Here is a 23,766-nt window from a genome sequence, read left to right on the forward strand (position 1 = left end):
ACAATGGTTTGGGTTGAAAGGGACCTTAAAGACCATCTAATTCCAACCCTTCTGTCATGGGCAGGGACACCTTCCAATACAGCAGGTTGCTCAAAGCCCTGTCCAACCTGCCATTAAACACTTCCAGTTCCTGCTGGTAACAATCACTTTTTTTTCATTTTTAATTTTTTTTGAGACTGATTTTATTTTGTCAGGTTTCTTTACACAGGAGGTAAAATTACAACACAATCTCACACCAACCACCTTCTTCTCCATGAATTAAATTGTTCTGTGAAAGGTTGAGGTCATCTGGTGATTCATTTTATCAGCCAGAAAAAGTCTGTAAAAACTTGCCCCAAAATGAGTAATGGAAATGGGAAGACTGCTTGGAAAATACCGGTGCTCAGGCAGGACCTTGAGCTGGGGTTTCTCTTGTGCAGACAAGCAAAAAAAGCAAACTCCTGGAAGAAATATCACCCTTTTATGGTTAGAAGTCTTCTGTTTCCAAGCAGTATTAATATATAGCATCTTACATCCATTTATTATTGGTTTTTTCTCCTCCCTGGTGATTAAATGCTTTCTTTCTACCAAGGAAACACAACACCATAAGTAGTTGAGTTCCTGGCAACTAGAGAGATGTCTTTTATCTCTTTTATTGATCTGGAATTACTCCACTGTAACAGCAGCAGAGTGTTCTTGCCAAAGGCAGGCTGAGGGCCATCTGATATTGTTCTGTTGGACGGACTGTGAAAAGATACTGAACGAAGGTTTTAGTTAGGTGGGGTTTTTTGTTGGGTTGAGGGTTTGGGGAAGGGGTTGTTGTGAGAGGTTTTTTGTTGTTTTTTTTTTTTTTAATTACAAGAAATAGAACAGACATTGTGTTTTGGGGTAAATCACTGCTACTGCCTTCTTACTACCTGTTATCTTCTCACTCCATAGATCCTTGTCACTACTTGTACCTGACTTCCACTTTCTTCTCTCTCATCCCCATGCCCTTTTCCCCTTTTCTCTGGCAGCACCTCAACAAACCCTGAACTAATTGACCTTGTAAAAATAATTAATAGTTTTCGCTCTGTCCCTCACTTGCAGCATCAACGCACAGGGCTTCAGCAGCAGAACTCCCTAGTTCGGACACGGTGTTTTTGTTCAAGTAGTGCAGTTACTGAAGTAACCAGCGGATGCCTCCGGTCCCTGCAGGCACATTTTTAATTGCAAAGACGAAGGGATTGTGTCCTGAACGCACCTGAGTCCCTGTTGCGAGGGCGCTTTTCCTGTGCCACATCCGCGCAGATAAGGCGATGCTGCGGGAGTTCGGCGCAGGCAGGAGCGGGAGCGCTGCGAGGGTCGATCCGGTCCCGGATTCCGCTCCGGGTTTTCCTTCCGTCCCCACACGGCGCGCCCGAGCCGCGAGCGCCCCCTGGCGGCCGAGACTGCCGCGCCGTCCCCGCCCCGCTCTGGCCGCGCCCCCCGGGCCGGGCCGGGCCGGGCCGGGCCGAGCGGGGCCCGCCGGGGCCGCTCCGTGCGCTCCGCTCCGGTGCGGCGGGGCCATGGCCACCCTGCGGCGGGACGGCCGGGTGACCGCCCTGCAGCGCCTGGGCTGCGCGGGGCTGGCGGGCGCGCTGAGCCTCAGCCTGACGGCACCGCTGGAGCTGCTGACAGTGCTGGCGCAGGTGGGCACCTGGCACTGCCGGCAGGGGCTGCGCCGCGCCGGGCGCTGCCTGTGCCGCGCCGAGGGCGTGCGGGCGCTCTGGAAGGGCAACCTCACCGCCTGCCTGCGCCTCTGCCCATACAGCGCGCTGCAGATCGCCGCATCCCGCCGGTAAGGATCGCGGGGTCCCGGGAGGGGCCGCGCCCCCTCCGCCTGTCGGTCGGGTCTGTGCGACAGCGGATGGAACGCGGAGGGTTCAGTCTCTTGTCTCTGGTTTTGCGCCTCCTCTCCCCAAATACGTGGAGTCTGGCTAATAGCTTCATTTATTTATTTATTCAGCGCATAGCAATTTCTTAGGGCGTGGTGGTGTGCCAGCAATTGCTTATAAAGTCATAGGTGTTCTTCAAGTGATGAAGGGTCGATAGTCTTAAAACTCTTCTGCTCTGATTCCTTTAGAAATGAAGTTGCAGCGCAACCTGCAGATGTGACAGCCACATCTGTGCTTTGCAGCCACATCTGTGCTTTGCAGCCAGTTCATTTTAATCATTTATACAATCTCCAGTATTTATGTCTGTATAAAAGAAAATAACAAAATCTCGAATCAAATATTTTACCTCATCATGCAGCAGTTGTTAAGCAAATTTGATCAGTTTTGACGTTGATACGTGACATTATTTGTTTTAAGGTCTCGTTTTCGATAATGCGTTGCCATTAAACTAAGGTGAACGCTGGAGGAACTGCAGCAGGATAAACATTGAGCAACGCTGACGGAGCTCTGCCGACCGTGCTGTTTCCTAGGATTCCCCTCTGCTGCAGTATCTCTCAGCCTTTGCAGGGAGAGCCTGACTGTTCGCACGCACCAGCTTGTTTTGCCTTTCAGAGGGCTGGCCTTCATTTTTTTTTTTTTATTCCAGTCAGCTGTTCATGGTAACACATGACATTTCCGCCCGGCTGGGCGATGGGTTGTTCAGATCTTGGGCAGCAGTCTGTGCTCACTGGCACTGCTGGGTTTGTCACTCATCTGCCCCAGCGGGTCACCCGCCCAGCGCTGCCAGCGCCCAGCAGGAGACACAGACCAAGTGACCCTCAAACTGGGCAGCTTTGTTGTGCCACAATACACCCAGTGGCCAAACAAGGGGAGGGATAATGGCAGTGGTAAGGCACAACCAGGGATTTAAATGTAATTAAAATTCCCAGAATAGGTGGGTGTGTTGCACCGGTATAAACCGGAAGATTTTGAGCAAACTAACATCACTGTTCTTTCAGCTTGAAACAATGTAGTCTCTTTGCAAGGCTGTAGTTTGTCTCTGTTTGCTCAAGGTGTTCTGAACGTCGAGTGAAAGTAGGTTATCAGGAAATTAAATAAAGATGCCTATACTTATTCCATGATACATTATTTGGGGATTTTTAATGGGTTTTCTAGTAGGAGAATGGTGTGTGTAAGGGCAAGAAACACAAAAAGAGAAGTGTTACAGGGCAGCTTAATTAAACAGTAATTCCAGTGGCAGGAGGAGCGGGGCTGAGCACAGCCAGCACCTCGGGGACAGTGGTGTGGGTGGAGCTGGCTGGGGAAGGGCGGGTTGGCTGACTCCGCCATCCATCAGCAATTACTGTGCACGACTCTGTCTTTCCGTGGCAGTTTCAAATGTTATCTAGGTAGTACCTGAACACACCTCACCACCCTCCCCACGCATTTGTGCATACACAGGAAAATCAGGCTGTGTGGGTTTAGGGACTGTGTAAGACACACAGGAAAAAAGGTTTGTGCCCTTTCGCTCTGCTTGGCTGGGCTTTCTGCCCCGGGCTCTCCCAGGGCTCAGTACAAGTAGATGTAGGGATCTGTCATCCAGTAGAAAATGCACACTCCTGTGAAAAAACATCAACTGAGCGGGCAGTGACTTGTAAATCTTTGCAAATTATTTTAATTTGGACATGGTTACACCATGTGGGTTAAATGTAGATCTGCTGTTTTGGCAGTTTAGTTAATGCTTCCAGAGCAGAATAGTAAGTTTCTTTACCTCCAGCTAGAATTCTACTATCGAATGGTTTTACTTGTTTCTTGCTGTCTCCATGACACTACTCCCTGATGTGTAGGAGTGCCCTGCCATATCAAAGTCCTTCTGTGCAGCACAAATGCATGAGTTGTTGTGTAGCCTTTAAAACTCTGCTTCAATTTCAGAATTTCAAATTTAGACTCCTGAGCTTAGTGCCTGGACACAAGTTTTCTCCAGAGGCATATCCATGTGCACTATCCTGCCCTAACACAAGCAACAGGGCAAGGTTTAGTTGTTCTGAGGAGACCTGTAATGATATTATCTACCTGTTTCTTCTCATGTGATAACTTTGGCTGACGGGTAGAACTGACATCTCTAACTGATGACTGATGATCAGATAGTTTTGCACAGAGGTGTTTTAAGTCATGATAATTTTCATCCAGTAGATGGAAATCTAAAAGATATTTTCACCCTGTAGACGGATGCTTGTGTGGTGTTACATATAGTAAGATCTTGGATGATTTACATGTTAGTTTCAATTCCTGCTGCTGAAGGGGCATGTGGGCAGAACAACAATTGCATCAAGCATTCTCTCTCTTAATTTTTCATGTGTTTTGCTCACACCGTCATTAATAGGACTTCTTTTATGTGTTTACTTTAGACTTGTTACGCTTTTCACGGATGAGTTGGGTCACATCTCCCACTGGAGAGCCATCATGGCAGGAAGTCTGGCTGGCATGGTTGCAACCGTCGTGACATACCCCACTGACGTGATCAAAACACGGCTCATTGTGCAGAACCGACTAGAACCATCTTACAAAGGAATTCTTCATGCTTTTTACAAAATTTATCATCAAGAAGGATTCCGTGCACTCTACCGTGGTGTTTCACCAGCTATATTAGGTAAAATAGTAGTGAGGGAAATCACCTCCCTGCCTGTTGTTTGTTGCAGCTGTGTAGTGGGTTCACTTGCTCACTTGATTTCAAAAGCAAATAGGAATGTTTTTCTGTAGAAGATGTGTAGATTTGCAAAGGCACTGCAATGCTGATTACCTCTGCTGGAGCTTTATTGCTTCAAATTATGATCAAGTGTGTAGCATTTTATGTATGGTTAAGTATTCAGCAAAATACTCTTTTCCTTTTGTTATAGATGATATAGTTGTGCTTGGATGCATGATTTCCACCATTAAACCCATAAAAAATTTATATTTATATATATATATATATATATATATATATATATACACACACAGACAAAACACACAGACACACAGTGGTTCTAGTTCCTGTCTAGGTGTGAGTGTCTCCCGAGCTGTTCAGTGAAACCAGTATAAGCAGTAATGCATAATTGATGTGAAAAGTGAAGATTAGTTATATTCTCTCTTTACTTGAAATGACTTCTTAATTATCTGTTTACTGTCTATAGCCTTTAAAAATGCCATTTAACACTGAGTCCACTTTTTCACAATATGACATCATAAAAAATGCTTAACAACAACAATACTAATAATAAAGGTATAATCCCACTATAAAAAATTGATGAGAGCATAAAACAAGCAAAAGAGAACACAATTATTCCTCATCAGCCTGGCTGAAGATGTAGCTCTGTTTACCTGTACAAGTGCTAGGGTTGGGTTGGGCTGAGAAAGAGCTTGTCAGAAAAAAGATAACCTGGAGAAAGAACTGACCTGTTATGAGACTAAAGCATTTAATTCTGATAACATGCAAGTTTTAATATGTAAATGTATCCTACTAACAGCACATCTCGATGCTACAATATGAGTGTTTGGTGGCAAACCAGGGACTAAAGAGTAAAGTTCTTAAAAATCTGGATTAGATTTGAGGAATGTGAGTTGTGAACTGACAGCAGCTCCTCCCATCTTTCTAGGCTATATGATGAGCAGCTCTGTTCTTTTCGTATCCAGTGTGTTGATATAAACTTGTCTGGTTTGCTTTCTAGGTGCTGTCCCATTTTCTGCAGGCTCGTTCTTTGTTTACATCAGTCTGGACAAAATCTGGCAAGAGCCCATAGTTCAGTTCACTCCTCTTCAGAACTTCATAAATGGCTGTGTAGCAGCTGGTGTGGCACAGACACTTTCTTTCCCCTTTGAGACTGTCAAGAGGAAGATGCAGGTACAGAGCATTCATATTACCAGTACTTTGTTACAGGTGCTTGTTGCAAGACCTTGGGGCAAGACTAGCCAGGTGATCATGAGTGCCACTTTATTTCTCTTACCAGTAGGGTACAGAGACTTTGGTTTGGTTTTGTTGGGGTTTTTTGTGTATTTGGTTGTTTGCTTGTTGTTGTTTTGCTTTGTTTTGTTCTTTTAAAGTCTGGAAAACATTGCTACAAGTAGATTGTTTTAAGGTGAGTTCAAGTACTATAGTGGAATATATGTATGCCCTCAGACTCTGTGTCTGTAGCTTTATTTCTTTGCTTTTTAATAGCAGTTCTATCATATTTTGAAAGTTCAGAATTGGCAAACCTTCAGTGAAATACAGGCTGAAGAAATTCAGTCACCTTGGTGGTAGGCAGGATGGATGAGATCCATGTAATTTTCAGAGTCTGTGTGTCTGCCATTTATGCCTCATCTAAGTACTGGCAACCACAAACTTGCACAGCAGGTGTTAAGTCTGAAGGGTCATAACTGTCCTTGTTCTTGCCTCTGACTCCAGTGGTTAACAAGGGACTTACCAGCTGTTGGTGCTGCTGTTTTCCTGGAGCATCAGCAACACCAGTTACTGTATCTTCCTGATCCTTTCTCCCAAAAGTTCGATAATAATGATTTGAAAAAGACCCAAACTCCCAAAAAACCCACCACTCCACAGCTTCCATCTGATGTAATTCACTTGATGGTACTGACTTTTCATCAGAACTTCATCAGTACAGTGACAGTGAATACCTGTCATTGTCTGGTGGCTCTGTGCCTGGGGCATATGAGTTTGGTTTTTCAGCCTAATTCATGGGACTGCAGATTTATGAGAAGCTTTTGTGATCTTATTAAAAAACCCAGTCATTTGTTGTGACAGCATTATGTAGGTCCTTGTCGCCTACATCAAGTTTTAGTCTGGTTGGCAAGCCACAAGGTAGCAGAAGGTCAGTGAAATTGTGAATTTCCCTCTCCTGCTCCTCGAGTTCCTCCTTTCAGGGCCCAGATGTCACATCACAGAAGCCTTCACTGGTCTCTCTCCATCTTATAACAAAGGACCTCAGCAGGAAAAGTAATATCTTTGATTAGACCAGCTCACGTAGCTGATGTGTGAAGAAGTCAAGCTTTAAGCTGAGCCCTTTCATCGGGTATCTTATAAAATATCTCAGGTAAGAGAGATTTGGAGCACAAAAACTTGATCATTTATTCCATCTGTACCAGTGTGTCTTAAGAAAAGCAATTAGTCCTCACAAGTTGTCTTTATCTCCTTTGGCTCACAGTGGTATTGTTGCCCTAAAGACTAAAATAAAAGAAAAATATTTACTGTGCTGTTTCACTTTTAATGCTTTCTGTCGATACAACAGTCATTTGGACATTCAGCTTTTGGAATCAGTTCAAAAGTAGCTTTTGGCTGCATCTGGTACGAGGTTCTCTGTCAGGCTGTGACAGGCAGGTGAGGAAGTGGGACAGGCCCATGTTTCGTTTTCCTGCCACTAGGTCGTGCTCTTCCACCAAAGGGACGCTTAAGTCATCTGATCAGCATTTCCAGAAATAAGGGAACTGGATTTATTGCCTAAGTATGTAGGAAGTGGAGATGTGAAAAATACTTTGCATGGAAAAAAAGGGCTCATCAAGAGAGGGGGTTTTGTCCTTGTAGGTACTTTGCAGCAACTGAATAGTGATTTTCTGGGCCTGGAGAAACACCTGTTCAGTGATTTATTCTGAAGCAGGGAGAAGGAAAGGTGTCTCAGAAGAAGCAGCTGCCTTGGTGTGAAATTCTGTAATTTGTTTGATACTGGAAATTACTTAAATCATGGAGGCTTGATCAGAAAAGAGACCTGCTGAAATTCACACCCCAGCCTACACTAAAAGCTCACTGGAATTCATGCAAGGTCATCCAAGAAATTTGGTTTTCAAAGCTGGCATCAGGGTATGGCCCAGCTTTGCAGGAATCAGCTCTGCTTTGCCCTTCCCTCCCGGTCTGTTCAGTTTGTGGGGTGGTCAGAAGAGAGAAATGTCTAGTACAGCACCTGAAAAGATATCATGCAAAGGAGTGGACATAGAAAGGGGGAGAATAAAGAGGGTTAAAAAGAACTTCAAGACAGTTCAGGGTTCTGTAGAAAGCAGCAGGGGAGAAACTTCTGATCAGTTTTTTTCAGACTTCTTACTCTGATCAGCTTCCATTCAGTGATTCACTCACCTTTCTAGCTGATAGAAAGAGGAAATACCAAAGCCTTCAGCTGCCCTGGGCCTGCTGTGTGCTCTGCAGTGCACACAGGGAAGTGCTGGCTTTGTTTTGAAGGAGTGAACGCTGGGTTTGTGTATGAAGAGGAACCCAACACCCTGGGGAGATCAGTATCAGATTCCTCTTCCCTCCCTTCCATCCCACAAATCTGACAGATGGAGGGAGTATGTTACCAAAAAAGACTTTTCCAGTGAAGTTGGTGTGATGGGGAACCAGGGAGTTGTAAGGCAGTCTCAGGAGCTTCAAAAACTGAGAAAGCAGGACACAAGGCAATATTCATTGATTCTGGACTGGAGAACAAGCCTGAGACCAGGACATCTAGATTAGTACCTGATATGCTGGAAGAGTTAGCTCCATTCATCTCCTCACCTGGACAATGTTTAATTTGTTTGCGTAGACTAGAAAATTAATTCTGCTATGGGAGGAAAGATAAGGTGCTATTTTTAATCTCCATTGTAATAATTTTGTTTCATCCTTTCTCATTCTATGTATCTGAATCCTACACTTCTGACGTCAGTTGCTTCTGTCACTGACAGCTGTGGGAGTAGGAGCTGACTGTCAGTGAACAATTCTTCCTCTGTGCTTTGTTGATGATTTATGATGTCAGATTTGTTCTGTAACAAGTTGCTTCTTCCCCTTTTGCTGTTATAATTATCTTTATTGGGTTTGCTGCTTTTTTTAACAAATACGTTGTATTTGCTAAATCTGCTTTAATGTTTTCTTGTAAGAGATGTTAATTAATATAAGTGAGTCTTACTGAATATGTGAGTCCTCTATGTTGTGCTTATCCTAATTGTATTCCTTTGTCTTCCTTTTTTCACTTTGCTCCTGATTGGCATGTTAGAGAATCCAGAGGTACTGTATGCATGTTTTCAGCATGGAAATATGGCCTTTTTGTGTGCTTCTGTAGAAGGGGATTAGTGAAGGAGAGGGTTATTCAAAGGCATGTTCTATATTAAATGTTTTCCTGACTCACTTTTATGATGTATCAGTTTCTGAACAAAACCTTACTAATCTTTATATCCTTCTGACTGTTGTTCTTGGCTTTCCTTCCTTAACTCACAATATCCCATTCTTTGCTAAATCCAGTTTCTAAGCCATATTCAAGTACTGCACTTTTATGTTGCAGCCTTGCATACAAGAACCCTTTTTTCTTTTTCATTTTTTTCACCTTCAGCAGGGAAATATCTTCCTTTGAATGAGCCTACAGGAAGTACTGGTAATATGTTTACACTCCCCCACATCATCTTTTTGCCTGTGATATCATTCATAAGTGCCTATTGGACTGAGCTGTGGCATTTCAGTAAGGGAAGATGAATTTAGAACTGTTACAGGCTGTACAGAAGATTATTATTAGAATGGCACCAATCCCAGGCTATGTGTGGAACTGAAAATCTACAAGCATGCAAATGGTCAATGCAAACCCAATACCCAAGTTTGGCACTTCCCTCTCATGACCTGCAGAGGAGCTCATGACATGCAGAGATGCTCATGACATGCAGAGGAGAGCTCAGATACCCTGAGGTCACCCTTCTCAGCCTCCCTTCCAATCTGAACTGTGACTCTGGTAGTTTTGTATGGCCAAATGTACAAAGATGTCCCTAAAGTTTCACAGATACTCTACCAACTGTACAGTTACTCCTCACCTGCTTAGATGAACAAACTTTGCATCATTTTCAGAAGTTCAGCCCCCCTCCCCATATTTTGATAATATAATTTGTTTTGATATATGTGACTAAAACTTGTCTTAAACTCACCTTCACCAATAAATGCTACTCAGGTATAGTTTTGCTGTAAAACCCTTGTAATATAGAAGCAGCATACTGTTATTACACTGCAGGACTCAGCACAGTTTTAGTGCTGACTGCACTGCAACCTCAAGCTGTGAGGACAACTCTGAGGGGAAAGCATTATTCAGTACTGGTCTCTCTGTTTGAAAATCCAGGCTTTGACTTCTCTTCACTCCCACAAACAAACAGGCTCACTGTTCTTCGTTAGGGTAGACTGTTGCCATGTGTCACCCAAGAAGTGGCCTCTTTTCAGTGACAAAAGTGAATCAGTTTGGCCTCATCTGCCTATAAATCTGCAATGTGTTTTGGGGGTTTTTGTTGGATTTTTTTAGTTCTTTGAAATACAGGATGCTCTGCAGGTGTGAAATCCATTGCAAATTATGTAAATGCTATGAGTTCTTAATAACCTGAAGGAAATTAGGAAGTCATTCCCTTTGTGAGGTAGCCTATTTAAAGTAAAACCCTCTCTTTAAAAGTAGTGCTGATATTTAAGTTATTTACTTAAAAATAGATCCCTGACTATGTTCCTTCAATGGTAAAAGTAATTCTAGTTAGAACCCAGTGGCTGGGTTATAAACAGAGTTTTGGAAAAGAAAATGATAAATGTTCCCTCTGCCTGCTGAGATGAGGAGACAGTACTCCTGCTTTGCTTAAAAGTGAGTAACTTGCAAAGAGTGCTCTGTCCTTGGGGATGGTCTCTGGGCTGGCTGGCAGCCTCTGGAAGCTCACAAGCTGTAGTGTTGCTGCTGGTAGTGAGTTCTGTGTTCTTGTCAGCTGGGAATATGAAAGTTATTGGAGTCATGACCTGATTTAAAAATAAGAAATCCTTTTTGGGTCATGTGGTTCACACGACATCTCAAAAGCATACGTACTCTGAGTCTTGGTGCAGGGAGACCCTTTAACAGTGAACAGCATTGGAAGCCTTGTAAATTTTCAGAGATGGAGCCATTTGACCATACAGAGTGGCAAATTCCATTGTGTGGAAGTAAATGTATGATTTCCTGTGTAAGTAAGGCTCATATGGTTGCTAGCTGTCTGTCCTTGCCCCTGCTAATTTTTGATCCTACTGTCCAACTTCAACTAAACTCGATGGAAGAGTGGAGATTTCAGATACATTAACTTCGTCCAAGTGTTGTGAAAACAAGTGCACAGATAAGTGAAATATTTTGGAGTCTCATCTCTAAGTTCTCTGAGTTCTCACTTTTCTTACTTCTCCCTATGATCTCCCCTTCTTCTTGGTGCTGGGGTTCCAGCATCAGCCAGGTCCCCATGTCCTGAGTGGTACTTGAACTTGGGTCATCCTGGCTCCTCTGATTACCAGAAAAAAGGTAGTAGATAACAGATGTTGGTTGTGGTAAAATCCATTCCTTACTTCTCTTTTTTGCTATGTCTAAATGCTTTGAGCTACCAGCATTTTTTATTGTTTAGTTGACGTTGCTATGAAAATATTCTATACCACTTTCTCTGAAGCTATTGCAGAATAGTCCCCTACTGCTTTGGGTAGTATTTGGTCCAGTAAATGGTTGAGACAATGCTTGAAAAACATTACAGAGCGTAATGTGGGCTTTGCCTCCTGTAACAGCCCAGATCAGCCTTTGTGCATCTGAGCAAACCTCAGAAGCATTTCTCTTAAATCCTCAGACTTCCAGAGGAGAGAATCATAAAGACTGTTTGTTAAGCTGAAAACACTGATCAGTATTAGTGGAAGAACTGGATAAGAGAAAAAAATTGTAAATCAAGAATTGGAAGCAGGACTGGACTGATCTAACAGTGAGGTCTGCCCTGTGAGAGCTCATGCTGTGTCTGGTTGTCTCTAACCCTGTTTATCCAAGAAGCTGCGCTGTGAAAATTATGTAATGCTCACCCTGAAGTAGATTACAGCAGTAGCTTGCAGCAGTAGCACTGCAACACTGCTGAGGAAAAGCAGAAAAACGCTGCACCCATAAGAAATGCAGAAAGCCTGAGGCAGGGCAGAATGCAATTCTCTCCAAATGGTTTTCCCAGACGCTGAAGTGGCCACCACGTTCCCGAGTCCTGGATTTGGTAGTGCCAGCCGAGCATGGCTGCCAGCCTCTTACAGCCTCTCAGCTCTGTGGTCAGTGTGGTGTCAGTGAGAGCTCTTTAATCTGCTTTGGGACAGATCAGATGGGTTAACTGAGCCCACCTTTTTAAACTCAGTAAGCTCGCCCAGCTGGCACAGCCTGACACAGGTTGGGTTCACTGCTGTGCATACTCAGCTGTTACAGCCATCACTTTCAGCCAGGAGACAGTGATGTCTCTGGAGGTACAGCTATCACTGTTACCCCAACATGAGTACTTTTGCATCAGTTATATAGGACAGTCTTGGATTTATTTGTCTGTGCTTAGAATGATGTGCCTGTGACATCCGAGGAGACTAATTATGTAAAATACTCATTAAACAAGAGCTAAAACTTGGTGGACACTCTCTTTTATATTTGATTTATTTTAGTTTGGTGTAAGTCCTTACCTCATCAACATGAGGCCAGTGGAAATATGTCCTCTGGAAAGCTCCAATGCTGTAAAAAAATTAATTTTCTCCTCAGTTCCTGTATAGGCAGCAGGAGATGCAGGAAATAGCGTTGCTATCCACTGTGTGAAGTGTGGGACCAAGCTAGTCTGCCTAAGGTTTTGCACCATTAAATAAACTAGTAATGTGCCTGAAAATGATGCACCCATTTGTAGGGCTTGAGCTGCACTATGGTGAGGCATTTGGAAACCACCCAGGAGGTGCCTGTGCAAGGGGTTTGCACTGCCTGGAGGAAAAATACTTGTACTGAAAACTTCTCCATACCACAGGCATTAAAAGCAGGGAAAGCTTCGGTTCAGTAGTAAAGGAGGGATTCTGCAACAAACCATAAAGCCTCAGGGCACCACAGGCCTGGTGATAATGCATTTAAAGCAGAGTCAAACTGTTTTGCTCACTCAGAAAGGTGAGATGACTTGGCCACAGTTCAGGTTACAGAGGACAGGGTGTTCCTGGAGTGCAGGAAGCGGGAGGTCAGCAGCTGTGCTGTGCTGCTCTGAACCGACCGTATCCTGATCGCTGCACATGGTTTACCTTCCTGTGTGCCTGAATACCTTTGGGTGGACTTTAGCCAGGAGTAAGTCAGCATTGCCAAACCACTGACACAGAACAGACAGGGAGAGAGTAGGGCTGACCTCCAGGAGAAAGGATTGATTAGCCCAAGAGAATGCTTCCCTCCCGCCCCTCAAGTATTAGTATGTATTTACATTCTAATTCTTTCTTATTGGAAGGGAATGAAATACTCTTTCAAGCATTCAGCCTTCACTTGAGTGAAATTTCTGGTGACTGGAGTGGCATTTACTTCAATGAGAACTGCAATCTTTGTCCTTCATTTCCTTTGAACTGCAGCTGCACTTGCCACTTGCATGTGCCCTTATTAACCCAGACTGCAAAGACTTCTTATTTTAGCTTCCAGATTAAGTGTGAACTCTTGAGCTGTGTGTAAAGTGTCTTCCTGTACCTTTTTTTTTTCTTGATTGATCAGAAGTGTAGGACACCTGAATCTGTTGAAATTACAGAAGTAACAAGCAATTTTACTCTCTCCACCACCAGTGTACCACACCACTGATGGCAGCTATTCACTGTTGCTTGGTGTTTCATACTCTGTGCCACAGTACTGCATACTCAAATAGTAAATATTTGAACCAACAAAATTTATGAAGAGAGAAGGGGAGAGAAGTACATGAATTGTGAGGGAAGTAGTTTTAGATATTCTCTGATACATAAAAATTCAAATAATGACAAGCCAAAATGTCCCAAAGGGCAAGTGAAAAGCACAGGAGAGAGGCTGGGGGAAGTCATTGAAAGGGTCTGTGAGATTAATTCCCAAAATGGGATTGTGTTGTTCTGGCAGTCACCTCGTGATGCAGACAATGGGGGAGACAGTGTCTGAAGAGTCTTCAGGTAACAATTAACTGTAACAGCCAGTTTTGTCATGACACTTCATCTTTATTTCAATATTTTGTTTATTTTAAAAAGAATGAGTGCAGGTTGTTGGGGTTCTTTTGTACATGTCTCTCTTGGGTTTGGATTGTCACAGTAGAACATAGTGCTAACTTGGGGATGCATCACAGTGACTTACTTGACTTGGTGGCCTCTGGATGTGAAAATACTGTTTGTGAGAGAGCACTTGGAGCCAATTCTGCATTTGATGTGATTTAATCATTTAGAGAACCCACCGCCCATCAGAGGTAAAGAGATAAGCAACTTAGCCCTGCTGCTACTATGACTAACACCTTGGCACTCAGCACAGGGAGCTGTACTGTATCTCCAGGTTCCTGCAGTTTGAGACAACTGTAACAGGGGGAAAGGAAATCTTTAGAATTGTTCATAGCAAGCAGGTTTCCATGAGCAGCCCATATCATCGAGGGGTGTCAAAAGAAAGGAATTCAGGCTGCTTTGAGGTGCGTGAAATGTCTCTGTCGTAAACCTGACCTTTTAGGTATGAGATTGGCTGTTTGATTTGTGTGTCATAGTAGGTTTCTCCAAAAGAGGTGGAGAGACCAGTTAGATCTGTTTTGTTCCTTCCATTTTCTGGCCCTGGTGCCATGGGGTGGTTGTGAGGATTGCAGTGTGGTGGACCTGCTTAAGTGTGAAGAACCACCCAGAACCCACAGCTCTTGTTTTCATGGAAAACAGCCCCAAATAAAGCGCCTTAGTAATATTTTTCTTTTATTAATGCATTTTAAGTTTATTCAGCTGTTTTCCAAAATACTGAAGTTTTACTACACACTGATAAGAGTTTTTAGTTTTCCTTTTGCAGTAGGTGATTCTCAGATTCTGTGGCCAATTGTTATTTAAATACTGCATGTGGGGTCCTAGAAACATATAGCTCCTGTAAGGCAGAAAGACTGGCAAGACATACAATCACTCCACAGACTGACATCTTGAAAATGGCTCTCTGTGATGAATGTTACTATAGATAATTTTTCAGTAAATCTCCTAAGAGGTCAGTGTCTGTGGGCAGATTGGAAATCTGGGGGTTTCACTTACCTGTTCCTTTTTAACTGTCTTCTGGAGGTGTTTGCTGTATGCAGGATCTTACTGAAACCTGCACTGTGCTTGTGGCTTGTTTTGGTGTTGTAGACAGGAGTACTGTAAACAAAACCTTTGATATGCGCCTTTGTGAAGGGGATTTAGTCAAACTCAGGCACTTAATTCTGGCAGGTCATGCCCTGCCTACCACTAAGGGACTGAAGAAGGAAGGGAATTGCATGTTAACAGCATTCCTGCCTTCCTGAAGCATTTCAGAAACTTGTCCCTCTTCACTGCTTGGCTACCTATAACTTTATTTAGCAGAAAACCTTGTGGAACCTGATTGACATTGCACAAAGCAGAACAGGGTTTTGATTCCATCACTCCTATCACTGCTATTGCATTTTTAGGAATACTTACATAATCTGAGTATTCTTTTAAGCGCTGATGGTGCCAATATCACCATTCTTAGTGGAACTGGTTCATGAAGTCTCAGTTGCAGCACTCAGCATCCTCTGCAGTACAGACATGAAAGTCTTTGTGCAGGAGGTTTTTCTTTTGCCATAAAGTATTTCACATGCATTTCAATTATGCACAAAAAAGAAAAGAGAGAAAAATAGGTGTGGGTTGTTAGTTTTTTGGGGTGGGGTTTTGTAGATAAAGACTATGCTGTTAGTGTGGGGGGTGATCAGGATTTTTCTGTCAGCTTCTAAATTTTAGCAGTAGACTTCCAAGTAATGCAAGGGAATGCAGCAACATTAAACTATTTGATAAGCAATTTCTCTTATATACCTGGAGCATGAGTTTTGATCTGTTTGCATTTCTAACATCTCATTTGTCAAGCACTTGAAATGCTATAGCTAAGGCATCTAGAAAATGTCATCACCACTTAGAGATTTATGAGAGGCTTGTCATAGGCTTAGCAGCTCTGAGAAGCTGTAGGTTAGTCTGGTCAAGGAGGGAAAATTAACTACACTATCAATGTAGGGATGGGGACACCCATCAATCAGTTAACTGTACAAGTCCCATTTCTATCAAACTTCTGCCTTAGGGTGATCAGCTTGCACATACAAGTCATCAAGCTGTGTCCTGGGGTCCCCCCACACCCCTGACTGAGAAGTGTCACTTCCCATGCGTTTGAGTGAAACCCTGATTTGCCATTGCAAAATAAACCCATGGCTGCATGTGCACAGATGGATGAGGAGGGGATTATTGAAGGTCAGGTTATCCTGTCTGTGCTAATGCAGTAGGAGATTAATGAAGAAAGGATTTAGCTGTTAAAAATGACCAACTACACTTCTTCCATGTGAACAGACACTGTCTATTCTGCAGCTGGAAATGCAGTAGCAGCTCATGCTCCCAAACCAACTTTTACCAGTCTGTATGAACTGAACAAGTGGATATGGAGCATGGGCACCAACTGCTCACCTGCAGCTCTTGGTGGGCTTGCACAGCCTGAGCTGAAATCTCTGTCCTTCTGTTTCTGCTGTGCTATTGCTGCTCAGCCCACAGTACAGTTCACCCTTCCCATTGCAGTGCAGACACAGTCTCAGCAGCCAGAGCTAAGTCAGCAGGTTTCATCAGTTACAGGAAGGCAGTGTGGCATCAGAAACCAGCCACAAGTTTCCCTCCCACAGGTGCTCCACTGCCAGGGATGTGCAATACCTCTCCCCTGAAGCAGCTGGCAGACATGGGGCTGATGGGATACGTGGCTCTGGTTCAGATGGTTTGTCTTCACAAGAGTGGGATTTATTTCTTGTAGTGACATGGCACAAAAGGAAATGCTGTGTGAAATTACAGTTCTCTTTCATACCTATCAGAGAGTGAATCCCTTCCCTTTTTAGTTTGTATTTTAATGCAAAATAGCTGATTCTTTTGGGAGGAATCCAGATCAGTTTGTTGAAACCCGGCAGTGAATGTTCCTTATGTACTGGAATGGAGAAAATAATTAATTATTTTGTTTTTCCTTTGCTTGTTCTAAATCCCCCTGCATGTCTCTTGGCAGGCCCAGAGTCCTTGGCTTCCCCACTATGGAGGAGTTGATGTCCATTTTACTGGCATGGCTGACTGTTTCAGGCAAACAGTGAAGAACAAAGGTGTGCTTGGACTTTGGAGTGGACTCACACCCAGTCTGCTCAAGGTGAGGTTTTACTTTCATCACAATCAAATAAGAAATCAAGACAGTTTTGGACATTTGGGGTTATGAAGTTTGTGACGTTCCTCTGTACTTTGTAGCAGCTTATAGATGACAGAGTCTGTGACAGAACAGGTTATAAACCAGCCCTGGAACTTGGTTTGTAATCTTGGCTTCTAGATGTCATTACTTTCAAGTTAATTTGAATGTTCTTAGCCAAGGGAGTGCTGCTAACACACAAGGTGTGGAATGGATGGGGGATTGCAAGTGATCCACTTAGGACAGCTAAACGAGTTCTCCTTCTCAGCTGAGCTCCAGTAATTTGACATGTTGTACTGAGCTGTAAAGAAAATTATGCTTGTATAAGCCACCTCCCCAGAAGTCCAAAGCAGCATTTTCAGCCAGCTATTTGATTCATGTATATCAGTTACTACAGCCCTTGCTGAGTTCAAAGCATGAAATAAAGCACAGTAGCTTAAACAGAAGGTAATTTAGTTTATATAAATACGTTTTATAGTGCTGTGAGGAGGATTACCTACATGGAGTACTACAGGTCAGCTAATGAGTGCTAATTGAGTGACAGTGTGATTGATTGTGATGGGCTGCCCCTGCCTGCCCTACCTTGGCTGGTACAAAGCCACATGGCACCAGAGCTGCTGGTTCTGCATGGGGCACAAGAAGGAAATAGTTCAGTCATTCTGCTGCATGTAGAATAAATTCCACATTTCCTACCAGGATATGCTCAGGGTGCTTTGACAAATTGTAATAATCTATACTCTAGCATAGACCTTGTTCCTCCTAATTTTGTTATAATTAGTTATGTACTGATAATAAACTCCTACTTTTAGCATGCTGCAGGTGCCAGCCTAGTTTGAGGTGAGACTGATTTTATATAAATGAGGACAGGTCTATTAGCAGATCAGATGTGAAGTCCTAGAAGTTTCCTTTTTTAAAACATGTAAGCTAGGAATGCTACTAATGTGTCTAATACTGCTTTTTTGTCTTACACTACTTTTTTATTATTATTTTGTCAGATTGTCCCATACTTTGGTGTTATGTTTAGCACCTTTGAATTCTGCAAGCGGGTCTGTCTGTACAGAAATGGTTATATTGAATCTCCTTTAAATTACAAGCTAACTCCTGGTGTGGACCAGAGCTTACAGCCACAGGAACTGAGAGAATTAAAGCGCTTCCGAAGGGAAAATTTTGAGCCAAGGAAATCAGCTCTTGAAAACTGACATCAGAGTGTCCACAGCAGATACACAAACTACCTTTCTTAAGGAACTTTACAAGAAAGCTACAGGTACCGGCATTTCAGCAGATTGCATGTTTTAGTATTGAGACACCTGTGACAGGGAAGAATAAATCATGTATTTCATTTGCTGAGTGATATAAACAATATAAATAGCAAGCACACTCCAAAGAGGGGACTTGAAACTAATTTGAAAACTCTCTACTATTGGAACTTGAAATGACATTATCTTAGGTGCTTTTTAATACTGAATAGCCATTTGAGATTAAACCAATTGCAGAAAGGCAAGAGAACGGAGGTGAGAGTATAAATTGTATCTTCAAAGACGTTAAGAAAATTCAGTTGGGCTTTTTAAGCAATCTGAGATCCCAAGTCAGCTAAAAATGATGAAACAGACTACAGTCTGTGCAACATGCAAGAATTTCCACTGAAATCTCTGAGTTTTAGTGATGCTATGAAGATGGCATTCTGTGGAGTCAGAATTAGTCTCAGTTCAGTCACACTCCCAAATCCACTCCTCAGTTTTTGAGACTTACTTGAGAATAATAATTGTGTGTGAATCTCCAGCACAAAGATGGAGATATGCTGCTGCAACTGTGCTTTTGCTAAGAGAGAACTGTAATGTGCAAAATGGACTGTACTACACTGGAATGACAATCTTGCAAACTTAAGTGCATACTAGGAAATCTTCCTCCCTTTCCCACATTTTGTTACTGCATGTATGTGAATTATTTCACACTTTGAAAAATGGTTTTCCTGAAGTTCTCTAGCGGAAATATTTCCTGAAAAATGCAATTCTTAGATGTGTTAGGTATTTCAGAGTCACCAGCCTTGTCATGTTGTTTTGGTATTCTTAAAGCTCTATTTTTATATTAGACCACTTTTTAGTTCCAGTGCACAGACCTAGGCCTGCTGTGCTGCCCAGAAAGTGCCAGCAGAATAGCACCATGCACACCCCCTGTGATTGTTCCACTTCAGCTGCTGTGATCCAGGAGCTGCAGACATCCTGTAGACAGGAACCTCTCTGCAAGACAACAAGGTTACTGCCAGTGCCAATGCAATTGATGGGCCTCTGACCAGCCTTGGGAGGTTTTGGATAATAAAAGATCATCTTGGTGTTACACCTGAGGACCTGTGGTATTGCTCCAGTTCCTTTGTAGAAGGTCAGCTGTGGAACAGCCCCATCCCAGTGCCTTCTGATAGAAAACCCAAACCCCGTGTCCATGTGGGAAGGTGACTGTGCTCCCGCAGGCTTGGACTGTGGCAGGGTGGGAATCGTGGCATCCTGGGAAGGTGATGCAGCACCAAGTGGCTCAGCACAGATATGCTACTGCTCTACACAGCGTCTTGTGTGCATTTTGCACCTTTTATAACCCCTGATAGGTGGAACTAAGTAAATGTCAGGAGCTGCTTGGTTAGGACAGGTCACAGTGGGATGAGGCGTTGCAGATCCATGCAAGAACAGTCTGTGATCATGAAGAGAAACTTGCAGAAAGATTTGGGATAATTTTAAGGACTGCCTTTCATCTAGAACTCGTTGTTGATGTATCCTACAGCTGAGGTCTCGCCCTATGTTTGTTAATGGACTTGCTCTGTTGTGCTGCAGTGGTGCCTCATACTGGTTTTCTTCTCAGAGACAACCAAGCATTGATAGCAAAAATTAAGGTGGTAGAGAGAAGATCTAGTGGCTTGTGCATCACACTGAGGCTGCAAGTGCTTTTGTTTCTAACCAGCCTGCCTAGTGAACGTTATTCTCTGTGCCTCAGTTTCCCCATTGGCACAGTGCAGGTAATAATACTGAGACTTATTGGAGGTGTATGAATAAGTTATTACTTGTAAGCTTGTTGGGGAGGAATGACCAAGCACACCTGTATGATATTTACTAATACTGTATTTCTAAATAGATTTTAAAGATTGAACCATGAGTGCATGTGAATGTCTGATCAGCTCTTCAAACCTCGTAAGAGTCAAGTGAGTCAAAAAGTTACCTCTACTTGTTTCTGATGTGCTAATACCACCTTTCTATTGTAATGCACTCTTACAACCTATAAATCACTTACTAACCTTTTATCAGCTGAGCCTCTCCTTTGTAATTACATCTGTGCATGATCAATACCCCAAAAGGCAGCACTGAAGTATTTGAGACAGCACCAAAACAGAGCACTTCAGCAGTGGATCATTAACCTGGGAAATGGTGTATGATCATGAACAACCAGTGAATAGCAGGGCTGAGGGGCAGGTGAAGCGTCACTCAGTGACATTTGGATGCCGGTGGGCGGTGGAGGTGGTGGGTGGTACCTGATGGGGGGTGTGTCTGAGCATCCCAGCCAAGCCGTGACTGATGGAGGGAATCCGTGCAATACTTGGAGCTCGGTGACTCCTGGAGCAGGGGGACAGTATCCTGAGAGGTCTCCGAGTATCTCGGCTGAGGTTCAGGGAGACGCGGCAGTCGGATGTGGGCCTGTACGTGTCCGTGGATTGGGCAGCCTCTGAGCCTCACGTGGGGTGCGCAGCGGGATGGGGATGGGCCGGGGATATACAGAAATAACCGTGTCCGCCCGCGGTGCCGGTGGGGTGCCCCATCTCGAGGTGACCATCCCGGTACCCCCCATATCCCGGTTCCCCCATATCCCGGTTCCCCCATCTCGAAGTGTCTATCCCGGGTTTCCCTCGATCCCGGGTCCCCCCCATATCCCGGTTCCCCCATATCCCAGTTCCCCCATCTCGAAGTGTCCATCCCGGGTTTCCCTCGATCCCGGGTCCCCCCCATATCCCGGTTCCCCCATATCCCAGTTCCCCCATCTCGAAGTGTCCATCCCGGGTTTCCCTCGATCCCGGGTCCCCCCGTATCCCGGTGTCCCCCCCCCCATCCCGCCCGTCCCGCAGCGCTGGCCCCGCCCCCTGCCGCAGCCAACGGGCGAGCGTGGCGCGTGCCCCGCCCGCGCGCGCCGCCGCCCCTATATAAGCGGCCATTGCGGCGCCCCCCCCTCAGCTCCGCCTCCGCCTCCCTCGCCTGGCAGCGCCGCCGCTCCCGCTGCTCCCGCCATGACCGATGCGGCCGTGTCCTTCGCCAAGGATTTCCTCGCCGGCGGGGTGGCGGCCGCCATCTCCAAGACCGCCGTCGCTCCCATCGAGAGGGTGAAGCTGCTGCTGCAGGTGAGCGTTGGGGGCCGCCGCAAGGTCGCCGCAAGGAGAGGGGGGGCGGCGGGCCCGGCGGGCGCGGGCTCGGGCGCTGACGGCGGCGTGTGGGCCCCCGCAGGTGCAACACGCCAGCAAGCAGATCTCCGCCGACAAGCAGTACAAGGGCATCATCGACTGCGTGGTGCGCATCCCTCGGGAGCAGGGCGTCCTCTCCTTCTGGCGCGGCAACCTGGCCAATGTGATCCGCTACTTCCCCACCCAAGCCCTCAACTTCGCCTTCAAGGATAAGTACAAGCAGATCTTCCTGGGCGGCGTGGACAAGCGGACCCAGTTCTGGCGGTACTTCGCCGGTAACTTGGCGTCCGGAGGTGCTGCCGGCGCGACCTCCCTGTGCTTCGTGTACCCCCTTGACTTTGCCCGAACCCGCCTGGCCGCGGACGTGGGTAAAGCCGGGGCCGACCGCGAGTTCAGTGGGCTCGGTGACTGCCTGGTCAAAATCTTCCGCTCGGATGGCCTCCGGGGCCTGTACCAGGGCTTCAGTGTCTCTGTCCAGGGCATCATCATCTACAGAGCTGCCTACTTTGGCATCTATGACACCGCGAAGGGTAGGTTGACTGAAGTGGGCCTGAAAGTAGAGGGAGCTGCTGGGCCGCGGCGGGCCCGCGGTGCATTTCGGCAGTGCTGGTGGCTCGCTTGCCGTGCTCATCAAAGCCTCTCTCCCGCAGGAATGCTCCCAGACCCAAAGAACACCCACATCATTGTCAGCTGGATGATCGCTCAGAGCGTCACCGCAGTCGCCGGTTTGGTCTCATACCCTTTTGACACGGTGCGTCGTCGCATGATGATGCAGTCTGGCCGTAAAGGAGGTAAGTTTCTACTTCATTGTCTAGGAAATACAGGGCTTTGCTGAACTAACAGTTGGTGATGGAGCTGAGGAGAAAGCAGAGTGGTTTAGCTTTCACCTGGTCATGTGGATATCCTCACCTCTTGGGGGCAGGGGTGTGGGAGTGGCTGCAGAAACAGGAGACAGGTGGGGGCATGGATGGGTTGGCCTGCACAGCACACCTGTAAGGGTGGGTACCTGTCCGTAGGGATGAACAGCCGAACTTGCCCAAGGATATTGCAAACTAGTGACTCCGGTGCAAGAACCTTTGTAGCAGGCATGGCCTGGCTGACTCTGCAGTAGCTTTTGGGTCTGGAAGTGCTGATGTTAAAGCAAACAGTTGCTGCCTTCTGCTCAAATTGGTCCTTCCAGTGTCTCCCAGTGGGTAATGCAGCAGCAGTGTATCTTCTGGGCAGTCATGTCCTCTGGTGTACTAATACTGGAGAAAGTCAAGAAATGGGATGCTGCTGAGGTTATGAAGCTGGCAGATACTTCAGGCCATTTCTGAGCTGGGTGTTGGGGATCTTGGGCATCCAGTTGCTAAAGCTGTCTGTCTTCTGCAGCTGACATAATGTACACTGGCACTCTTGACTGCTGGCGGAAGATTGCCCGGGATGAGGGCTCCAAGGCGTTTTTCAAAGGTGCATGGTCGAATGTACTCCGAGGAATGGGTGGTGCTTTTGTCTTAGTCTTGTATGATGAAATCAAGAAGTACACATAAGTTGTTTCCTGTTGTGAACTGGCATGTTGTTCTGTGTAGTCTATGACCATTCATGGACTTGTTTGAAAACCATCTAGTTACTAAACAGAGACGGCTAATGTCGATAGAAGTTGGCATGGGGCAGGGGAGACGGCCTGCCCTGTCTTTAAGTTATTCCCCCAATGGGACTCATGATGGTTTATATTTCAGTCACTCCTGCTTAAAGAGTACAAAGAAATAAAAAATCCGAAAACAATTTTCCTCATCTCATGTTTGTTCTTGGAGCAGCTGCAGCATGAGGGGGATGGGGGTCTTGTCCATGGTAGAGAAGGAGGAATACGAACCTGCAAGCCTTGCTACCTGCTAAATACAGCAGGTAAACACAGTGCAGGCTGCCAAGGAAGTTTTTTCCTTCCCACGGGAGGCCAGTGATGTAGTTGGAATAGGGACTGGCAGCCATGAAGGACTGAGCCAGCTGATCTCCTAGTGATGATGCACTGAGTGTGTGCCACAGTCCTGCCTTTGGCCTGTCTACTCCCTGGAGCTGATGAAACCTGGTTTTCAAAGTGCCAAGTGCCCAAACCACCTGCAAAGCACAGCACTCTCCATGGCACTGAATGCCTGGGAGGCTGGAGCAATGTCCAAGGGGTATTTGTTGCTGGTTGGAGGAACAGAGCTGGCATCGTGTTCTCTGGCTTAGAAACTGAGCTACCTACTTGGGCATGTTAAAACCCAGCCAGAGAACACAAGTGCAGGTAATTGCTGTTGTTCTGTAGAGCCCCTGGTTAGCCTTGCACTTGCACGAGTTGGTGTGCTATGGGGTTGGAGCA

The 23,766-nt window shown here is 45.3% G+C and overlaps 1 protein-coding gene across 1 annotated transcript; it reads left to right on the plus strand.

Annotated features, from left to right (window-relative positions):
• The first annotated feature begins 1,425 nt into the window (after window positions 1-1,425).
• On the plus strand, window positions 1,426-23,192 carry LOC139678696 (uncharacterized). The gene is made up of 10 exons (XM_071569726.1): window positions 1,426-1,798; window positions 4,283-4,524; window positions 5,582-5,754; window positions 16,832-16,966; window positions 17,995-18,183; window positions 20,602-20,717; window positions 20,927-21,368; window positions 21,472-21,958; window positions 22,079-22,219; window positions 22,800-23,192. Exons 1-10 carry the CDS (start codon window positions 1,527-1,529, stop codon window positions 22,955-22,957), a joined length of 2,355 nt encoding a protein of 784 aa, XP_071425827.1. The 5' UTR covers window positions 1,426-1,526; the 3' UTR covers window positions 22,958-23,192.
• The last annotated feature ends 574 nt before the right edge of the window (window positions 23,193-23,766 follow it).

Source organism: Pithys albifrons, chromosome 14, assembly GCF_047495875.1.
Source record: "Pithys albifrons albifrons isolate INPA30051 chromosome 14, PitAlb_v1, whole genome shotgun sequence".
NCBI lineage: Eukaryota > Metazoa > Chordata > Aves > Passeriformes > Thamnophilidae > Pithys > Pithys albifrons.